At 39.8% G+C, this 10,465-nt stretch overlaps 1 protein-coding gene across 4 annotated transcripts in view; it reads left to right on the forward strand.

The window, feature by feature from the left end:
* Positions 1-10,465, forward strand: part of PDE3B (phosphodiesterase 3B) — a 165,021-nt gene that overhangs the window by 93,743 nt on the left and 60,813 nt on the right. For all 4 annotated transcript variants that reach the window (XM_006018231.1, XM_025197420.1, XM_025197418.1 and 1 more), the window contains exons 3-4: positions 2,745-2,993; positions 7,926-8,068. In XM_006018231.1, the coding sequence (XP_006018293.1) occupies positions 2,745-2,993; positions 7,926-8,068 (392 nt within the window). The remainder of the gene's footprint in view (positions 1-2,744; positions 2,994-7,925; positions 8,069-10,465) is intronic.

Below are 10,465 nucleotides of genomic sequence, written 5' to 3' on the forward strand. Positions count from 1 at the left end.
TTCCCAATTTATCCACATACTTTCTGGAGTGGGGGGCCCAAAACTAAACAAAATACTATAGCTGTGGCATCACCAGTGCTGAATAGAGGGGAATAATAACTTCCCTTGACCTGCTGGCAACACACCTACCAGTGCAGCCCTGCCGTTAGGCTTCTTGGCAACAAGGGCAGACTTGGCTCATATTCAACTTATTGTCCACTGTAATCCCCAGGTCCTTTTCTGCAGAGCTGCTGCTCAGCCAATCAGTCCCCAGCCTGTACTGGTGCATGGGATTGTTCTGTCCTAAGTACAGGACTTTGCACTTTTCCTAATTGAACCTCATGAGATTCCTTTTGGCTGAATCCTCCAATTTGTCTTGGTCACTCTAAATCCTAGCCCTACCCTCCAGCGTATCTACTACTCCCCTCAGCTTGGTGTCATCTGTGAACTTGCCGAGGGTGCACTCTATTCCATCTTCCAGGTTATTGATAAAGACATTGAACAAAACTGGCTCCTGGACCAACCCCTGGGGCACTCCACTTGATATCGGCTGACAAGTAGACATCGAGCCATTGATTACTTCTCTCTGAGCCCAATGCTTCAGCCAGTTTTCTATCTACCAATCAGTCCATTCATCCAACCCATACTTCCTTAGCTTGCCTGGGAGAATGTTGTGGGAGACCGTATCAAAAGCCTTGCTAAAATCAAGGTACACCATGTCCACCAGTCTCTCTGCATCCACAGAGCAGTCATTTCATCATAGATGGCAATGAGGTTGGTCAGGCATAACTTGGTGAATCCGTGCTGACTGTTCTTAATCGCCTTTTTCTCCTCCAAGTGCTTAGAAATAGATTCCATGCATATTTACAAATGTTTTCAGCGATAACTTGAGATTTTCCAGTGTGATTTTGATTTATTTTTTATTAATATGGGTAAAGAAAGATAGAGAGAGAGCTATCCTTCTTGCAAGGGGAAAAATAAGTAAATTATAAAATCTTATTGAAATTTTTTCCCCTTTTAAATTTTTAGAAATACTTTCTCACTACTTTGTTTTTCTTTGTTCTTCTGTTCTTTTGCTCAGTTCAGGTATATTCAGGAATGCTGAGATTCTCCAGGTACTTGACTATTCTCATGAGAAATTCCTTGATTGCTTTTAACTGCACCTGCTTACCTTGGTGGTTCCTGATTTTTCATTCCAAAGAACTTTGAAGAGAACATTCTTACTAATATCAAGTTAAAACTTTTCTTTTTTGAATTTTGGTTTGTGTCCATAAGTTTGTTAGTTCATTATGTCCTTTAATAAAGATGACTTAATTTTGAATACACTGTTTCACATTCATCTGAAATTTTAGTTATCTTTGAATTACAGTATTTCTAAATTAATAATTTTAGTTGTTTAAGTTTCCTAATCGGATAGTTTGCCAATATTACAAATACATAACTCTTCTCCTCTCGTTTTGAAGAATTATTAGCAGTAATAATCTTTTACAATATACATGATGAAGCCTTCCTTTTTTGCTAGTCAACCCACATGTTTCACTTTGCGTATTAAGACATTGACTTTCTTAGCCACTTCTTGCTAACTTCTGGACACTTTTTATAGATTCACTTGTACTTTGCTTTCCACTGTTGATTAAATCCTTCATTTCTGAAGTCTAAAACTAAGAGTTTCACTGGGGACATATAGTGTTTCTGAAATGCACGTGATAAATTGTCATATTTGTGCAGAGCCTAGCATAAAGTGTGGCTTTGACTTCTAAACACTACTGCAATATCAAAAATAGTGATGATAAAACATCTACTTTTAGTGACTTAGTCATATTTTATGCATCATGTGTAGGTGATATTCTGAGTGTTTGATAGGTTTGATGTTAATAGATCATGGTATCAATTTTTTGTCTATTTTTTGCCTTGAATTAAAACTAGAGTACACTTTTCAGATATAGAGCACACTCAATCAAATAAAATTATTAAGAAATTAAAACACTTAAAATATTACCTGTTTAACATTCCAAACCTTTGAATTTAAGGTAGAATATAATTTTATTTTGTTGTAACTTGGCCTGTCTCTCCAGTTTTTTTACTTTTTCCAAAATTAAATACACTTTAAAAACTACCATGTTTTATTTAAGCTTCCTTTTGGTAGCTTGATATTCACTAGTAGTAGTCAAATGTACCAGTATAGAATTAAATTAATTTTGGTAAAATAATAGTAAAAAATCTAACTGATAAATCTTAGGATATAGTCTCATGGATACAGTCTTGGGATAGCCAATATACATAGGATATAATACTAGAAATGAGGCACAGGCTGAAGTAAGGAAAGAATTGATCCCAGAATTTTGTATTCAAAAAGAGAATGAAAAAAAGTTTAAAGTGTTCTGAAATATATCTTCCTACTTTGGCAGAAATTGCAGATACAGCCACTTTTATTTTCTGTTGGCCAGGGAAAGGGCTAAATATAAAAATTCTGAAATCTGAATAATTTGTATAGTACTACTAAAGTGATTTTTTTTTTTCCCCAATAAAAATTGTTTTTGCCTGATTTATAATGACGTTTTTCTCTGAAAAGCTGCCATTGTGTTGGATGTTTTCATATGTTCAGCCTTTTCTTCGCATTTTTATGTGGTTAATGTAAGTTATATAGCAATATAAGTTATATATATGTTATATGGCACGTTTTCTTTCTATGTTGTTTACCAAATATAAGAAAAAAGAAGGAAAACAAGAATAATTGATCATTACAATATTTCTTTCTGTTCTAGAATGTCAGCAGTGGAAATGGTGTTGATCTTTCAGTACTTAATGAGGCTCGGAACATGGTGTCAGACCTTCTGATCGATCCATCTCTTCCCCCACAAGTGACCTCTTCTCTTCGAAGCATTAATAGTTTGATGGGTGCTTTCTCAGGCTCCTGCAGGCCAAAGGCTAATCCGTTTACACCATTTCCTGGCTTTTACCCCTGCTCTGAAATGGAGGACGCAGCTGAAAAAGGAGATCGAAAATTACATAAGGTCAAAAGACTATAACTGTTATTCAAATAAGAGTTACCATTTTGAGCAATTTGAGCAATTTACTAAAGATTACTTTTTGAAAAGAACAATTCTATATAGATGGTAGTTTCAGCTTGAGTTTTAGGCCACCTTTTGAAAAAGAAGTGTTAGGGCATGGACACGCATACACTTGGAGAGGCTTCAAAAGGGAAGAGGGACCTGCTACTTGGGAACCCGCAGCAGCTATTAATGTTCTAATTAGCATGCATGCGTGAGCCTGTAGTGATATTAAGTGAGCTAAATTGCCCAGCTTTAACCTTGGAAGAAGCAGAGTTAAATTTCCCTAGCATTAACTTCGGAGGTATTTGAATTAAAATTGGGGCGATTTTGTTACGTTTTTATCATTGCTGGCTCCTGTACATGTAAATCTTACCGTATAACAGCTGCCAGGCTGTTCGGAGTAGCAGCAACACTCCCCATTTGAAACTGCTCCATCTGTTTGTTCATTCATGCCCTAACGGTTATAAGTTCTCATGTTGTTGCAGGAAGTGGTTTTTACAGGTTCCATCCCTTCCAGAGACTTACTCTAACTTGCTGCCCTTTGTGCATATCTATCACTGTGATTTGTGTATCCTGTTGTTCATTTTTTTAGGTAGAATATTGTTCACTCATCTATAGTAAATTATGAGAGCTCTCTGCAGGAAGTGCAGCTCGCTTTGGCACAGTGTCTAAATAGTGTTTTTAAAAAAACGAACATAACAAACACGAAAATGTAAGCCTCTGGTAGTAAGCTCTGAACACAGGGGCCTGTCTTTGGTACATGTATGCAATGTGTTTAGCATCATGGAATTACCATAAGTTTTTTCAGACTAGAGAATTATCTTCTTATATGCCTGTTGTTACAGCTGGCGATGCGAAGACATCAGCATTTGTCAGTTCCCATTGCTACTTCTGGGTTTGCTATTTTGTCAGTATTTACAATGTGGTTTTATATAGCTAGGCTGCCAAAAAAGAGAGGTATAGTTTGTGGCAGGCCAGTAGGGGGCACTTCTGTGCTGAGCCACGCACCTTACTGTGCCTGACCACCTTCCAAACTCCGAGTGTCTCCCCTGGGGTGCCTACATCTGGCCGACCCCCTTCCTGGAGCATACCCGTAAGACTAGGGTAGCCGCTGCCACCACCTGGGTTCTGGTTGTTGCTTGGGCCCTGTGCCCCCCAGGGTACACAGGCCTTAGGATTCTGGGGTGCTTCTATTAGCAGGAAGCATTCACCATCAGCCTCCCATGCGGAAGGAGAGTAAAATAGCTGAGGCCACCTTAGCGGTTCTCTTCCCTCCTAAGGCCACACAGTGAGGCGTGCTAAAACAGATGTATTGATCAAAGAGGGATGGGGGGAGGGGAAGGAATACCAATAATAAAATATAGGGGAAAAAATGGCTTGACCAAATCTGAGTGGCTTGTCTGCCTTTTACCACATGACTAGAGTACAGTTAGCTAAGTTCCTAGTTAGGTTTCTGGGATATTACTCGCTTCTGGATCCTGAGTATGAAAGAAGGCTTCTGAAGTCCATGTTGTTCAGTATGTGTCTTTAAAATGTCTGCCTCCTCTTCCTGGAGGGGACCTCTTAAATAGCCCTTCTGACCTAACCTGCTAGTTCCAATCAAGGCCATGTGTTGTTTTATGCTGATCAACCAATTCGAAAAGCATCACACCTTGACCTAAGCTCAAGCCCCTGTCCTCAGGTCATGAGGCTAGATCTGCTCCCTCTTACCTGAAGTCAGTCACATAGACAGTGAGTTGGTTGCTAAGCACCTGGGGTTATAGACACATGAGAGAGAGGAAACAGACTACCCCCAAAGAGAGGGAGGAGGCTGGAAGGGATATTCTTTCACATAGTTAGCAGCTGTTTGTCTTTCTTACCAAGATAATACCTCAGGAATGTCCCAGATCTTTGAGGAGCCTTGATCAATGGCATAACTGGTGGTCAGTGTGGGGTATAGGAGTGGGGGCAGTTCTAGAATGGAGGCAGGCAGTAGGGCTGAAGGCTCTGGCAGCTATGGGCTTTGGCCATGTGGAGTAGCAGGAGATATCTAGCAGCTGGGATTAACCCTTCTTGTGCCCCCTTCCCACCCTCCTATGGCTACTCCCTAATGAGGGGTTTTATATTGCTGGGATGTTGTGGTGGTTGCAAGAAGATTAAGCTCCTGACTGCAGGCTACCTCATAGCACCCCCATGGCCAGAGCCCATATCTGCCAGCACCTCAGGCCTCTCCCTACTGGCTCAGGGCACAATTCCTAACCAGGTAAATCTCTTAGAATTGCTGGCAATGTAGCTTTTCCATTGACTTTTAAAAAGATTTATACTGTATTATAAATGTATAATTTAACTCAAAAGAAAATTGGACCAAGCATATATAAACATTTTTTACTGAGAAAATTACTAAGGCTGGACAGGAGGGGCAGTACTTCAGAGTTCTCCTTTTTCAAGTGACACAGATTGGTTTATAATAGGAACTTACTAAGGCAGTGCCTCATGGGAGAATTTAGATTGTTCTATTTGAAAACAATTCTCCATTCTGCTCATTTTAAAATATATTTAGTGCTTTCTCCTGTATGTGTCACTCAGAGATAGACAGACCAGTCACCTGGTGTTGGAATCTATCACTTCTGAACTGCAGTCTTGTGGCCTCAACTCAGATTATTCATTTTGGTATCTGCCTTCTAAATAGATGCTTTCAGTCTTTATGTGGGGCCTTGGATCTAATTTATTTTGATATTTTATACTAGTGTTCATCAGGAAAGAGCCAAAAACTCCAGGAAACCCAATAAGAGGGACTACATTGTTAATCTAATTAGCCTGGGAGGCAATCTAATATAGTGATGGGCACTGATTCGAAACCCTAACATACAATCACTTTCAGGGAAAAGCTCAATGTCTGGAGACTGCTCTGTCTGCCTAGGAAAGTGGCACTTGCAGGAGGAAGCCCATTGACACAAATTCTCAAATGGACATTAGTAGAAATCCCACATACTGGTAGGGAAAATCACTTTCTCATAAATTTTCTAATTTTCCTGGGTTGTTTTTTTTTTGTTGGTTTTTTTTCGTTTTATTACTAAGGATGTTTACATGGGAATGTAATTTTTGATTCTTGAAATAGCTTTATTGTTACTTCCATTCATTTTAAGTGAAAAGTATCCAATGTTGCTGTTACAAACAGAATGCCATTCTGTTACCTATGACTGCCTTCTAGACAATTTTGGCATTTTTATTGACATAATTTGCAGATGTGTGTAAAATTCTGAGTGCATCTTCTTATTTTGCTCATTTAAAAATATAACTGGTTACTTTTAAAACATTTGCTCTAAAATCTTACTTGCTTCTTGAAATCAGTCTTGACTTGATAACATTGTAGCTACTGTGCTACTTACTATACGTCAAGATGATTATCACAAAAGTGAAAGAAGGCCTGATCTAAATTCCACTTAAATCAATGGAAGTTGCTGCACTGACTTTAGTGGGAATTTCATCAAGGCTTAATAGAACGGAGTCTGTACAGCTTGACTGTACAGTACATAAGGATCAATATTAAGACTACATATCTTTACTAGTATTAACATCAAAGAAAGAGGAATTTAGTGAGGCAAAAAGTACAATTAGATTGATTGGAATAATAACAAAAGAAAGGAGAATAATGTAGAAATATTAGGTTTATTTCTGTATTTGACCATCTAATGTACAATTCATAAGCAGCTCTTATAGTAGGGACTGGGATTTGGGACTTGCCTTTCCCAAGGAAATGACCTCCTCACTAGGCTAGAGTTGCATTTGCTCTTGTAGACTCTCCTGACCCTTCAATCTTGCAATCTTTACTGGTTAAAGGGCCAGCTTCAACTGGAAGGGTACAAGAGGATACTACCCATCCTAGACAATAGTTTGGTGGTTAGAGCACTTTTCTAGGAATTAGGAGATATGGGTTTGATCACCTTCATGCTAAGGAGGGCCTACAACCTAGGTCTCCCACTTCACTGGCAAGTGAGTTATTAGGCAAAATGTGGGCATCACAATTACCTTCTGCTTCTCCAACAATTGTGTTTTGTCTCAAGCTGCTCCTATACCATCAACATTTAAATGGTCATTCGGTGTACTCTGTCCCCACTTAAGCAACCAGAAACTTAAGTAGGATTTAGGTAGGCTTTAGGTAGGTTTTTAACCCTATTTCATCCCGGGTTAAAGCTGAAATGATTTAATTTACTTGTTTCGCTACAAGCTTGTGTACAAATCATGTTCCCTGACAGCCACCCTTTCCTCCCACTTTTGAAGCTGCTCCAAGTTTGTCTATACTAGTGATTTTCAGCCAGAGGGCTGAGGCACCCAGGGGTGCTGAAAGATACTCTGAAGGGTGCTGCTAGATATGAGGAGATAGGGAGATAAGCTCAGGTTCAAACTCAGGCCTTGCCTGGCCCTTTCCTCTGCTTTACTGCCTAGCCCGCCTGCAAGGAGTTGAGCACTGTAATAAGTTAGTTTTTGAATGGTGTGCAGCTCAATTCACAAAAGTTATGAAAGGGTGTCTTGAATCGGTTGAGGGGGTACATTGAGGCTAAAAAGGTTGAGAACCACTGGTCTATGCCCTCTTATTCCCCTGTCCATACAACCAGTTATCTGTTTACAGTTTGTTCATCTTGGGATGGACTTCAGTTAGGCTCAATCTTATACCTCTGTGGCAATAGCAAAGTCCCTTGATCACTTTGCCACCATCTCAACATCATTGCTATAATAACCAAGATGCACCTACGTTTTTCTGAGGTTGCCACTCAAAAATCCACCAATACCATACTTCCAAATTCATTTAATTATTAGGTATAAAAATGTCAAACCTAGTCTGCAAAACTAATAGATGCTACCATGTTAATTTTCAGTAAGAGAAACTTTAATTGCTGTTAAATTATTCAACAGGGTCTAAATAGCAGAAATAGCTTGCCAACATCTCAGTTGAGACGAAGTTCAGGAACTTCTGCCCTTCCACCTATAGAACAGTCGTCTTCTAGGTGGGAACGCAGTAACACCAAGAGACCTCACCAGGAACATAATACTTCAAGGTAAACCATATATTGGTATAATACTAATAAATGTAGCCATTCTAAATCTTCCACATCTGCAAAATGTTTGCATTGGGCGGTGGGGAATATTTTGTGGAAAATGTCATCATTGAATCAGTTCTCTAAATTGTCACACAAGTGATAAAAACTTGAGGTAGCAATCTTTATATGACCATGTAGGTTTGTTCAGCCAGAAGAACCAGACATGAGGCCATTCTGAGGTGAAATAAAGTTCCCAATTTTGAGAAGTAATACCACAAATCAGTTTTTGTAAATCGAAGAATAATTTATCCAAGGGAAACTAGCTTTCTGTTTTGTCAAGGCCCAGTCTCAGATTTATCTTAGATAAAGTTCCCTATTTCAGCGTTTCCCAATCGCTTTGCTATGGCATTTTGGGTTGGAGCCATGCCCCCCGCCTGCTGCTGCTGCTCCGGACACAGACAGACGGGGAGTGTGGCTCCAGCCAGGCAGGGGGTGTGGCTCCAGCCCAGAATGCTGTCCAGCTGACCACGCGCTACCCCTCCCCTGTGGTGTCCGGCTGGCCACGCTCCACCCCCCTCTACCCCCCGCTCTACATCCACTACGTGCAGTGCTTTTTTATTTAGGTAAGTGTGCTGTGGGACGAAAAAGGTTGGGAAATGCTACCCTACTTTTATTCTTCTAGTAGTTCTGGATTTCAAATTCTTGTTTTGATTTAAAAAAAAGTATGATATAATTTCTGCAAATTCCTTGCTGCCATTGCAAGTCATTGCAGTATTTACCCCTCCTCCAGTAATTAGGTGTGAAGCAAGCAATAAGAAGATATAATGTGCCCCTTGTACCTCAGGGTAGTTCTGTTTTCATTTGATAGAGGCACAGCAGTTAGCTCCATAGTTATGGTTATATCCTGAAATAGGCTTTCCCATAGTGCCAGGGCAAATTATACATTGTTTATACCAATTTAACAAAATGTACATCTCTAAACCAATAAAATTATAGCAGTGTTAAAATTTATGTGTAGATTAGTACATGGAGATAGTACTCTAAGGCCTTTTTGAAGGTCACAAGAGTAAGTTAATGGTAGACATGGAAATATTAGAATAAATTCTAAACTGTGAAAAAAAATATTTTATATAACTAGCATACTGTTCTAGTCGACATTTCTAGATGTTATTTTAATCAACAAGTTGGACTGTTTAATGTATAATCTATTGGTTTAATGTTATTTAATAAAATATCAAACAATAGATTAATAAATAATCTGTGAATTATTATGCATTTTCATGCTTTGGAACGGAGCAATTCATTCTACTGCAGTATTTATTAGACCTTTTATTAGCATATATAAAATTATTTTTCAATTGCATATAAAAAGTATTTTCAAAAGTACAATATATTTTCTAAGGCAGACAAGGTTCCTTGGGTGAATTTGATATCTTTTATTAGACCAACCCAAATGGTTGGAGAATAGTTATTAAGCAAGCTTTCGGGTTCAAAAACCCTTCGTCAGGCTAAGGAAGCTGCAGCAGTTGGTGTGTGCTCTTCCTGGATGGAATGAAAAGTAAAGAAGCCAGGGGCTGGGCTGGGCTGGGGAGTCAGTTGCCAGGCAGATTATAATGTATCAAAAATCCAATGTCTATGTTTAGTCCCTGATCTCTAGTATCCAGCAGGTTGATGAAAGGGAGTTCATAGGCTCGTCTCTGGGATGTGTTGTGTAAATTTCCCTTGAGGATCAGGACTGAGAGATTGAAGAGAGAGTGGCCCTCCTGTGAGAAATGTGCCCCCACCGGTAATTGGGTGTTTCTGTCTTTGATGGATTTCCGGTGTGCATTCATTCTGGTGCGCAGTTGTTGTCTGGTCTCTCCTACATATCTTCCATCAGGGCATTTGGTGCATTGGATGAGGTATACTACATTCCTGGAGGTGCAGCTGTAAGATCCTGGGATGCTGATGGCTCTGTTGTGGGGTGTAGTAACAGTGGGGGTGGTGGAGATGTGGGGGCAGGTTTTGCATTTCTTGTCCTGGCACGCTCTGGATCCTTTTGGTGTGTTCTGGGGTTGAGGAAGTTTGCTTCTGGTGATGAGGTTGGCGAGGTTCGGTGCTTGTCTGAAGGCTAGGATGGGTGGCTCTGGGAAGATCTTTTTAAGAATAGGGTCTTTTTCTAATATGGGTTGCAATTTTTTGAGGATTTTCCGTACAGGTTCAAGGGATGGGTGATAGGTCATAACCAGCGGTGTGCGATTTGTGGGTGTTTTTCTTCTGTACTGCAGCAGTTCTTCACGTGGTATCCAGGTGGCTCTTTCAAACGTGCGATCTACCTCTCTGGAGGAGTGTCCTTGCTGGGTGAAAGCCTTTTTAAGATTGGTGAGGTGGCAATCCCGGGTGGTCTCTTCAGTACAGATGCAGTGGTATCTGAGG

The sequence above is a fragment of the Alligator sinensis genome, unplaced genomic scaffold (assembly GCF_000455745.1).
Source record: "Alligator sinensis unplaced genomic scaffold, ASM45574v1 scaffold502_1, whole genome shotgun sequence".
In the NCBI taxonomy this organism is placed as follows: Eukaryota; Metazoa; Chordata; order Crocodylia; family Alligatoridae; genus Alligator; species Alligator sinensis.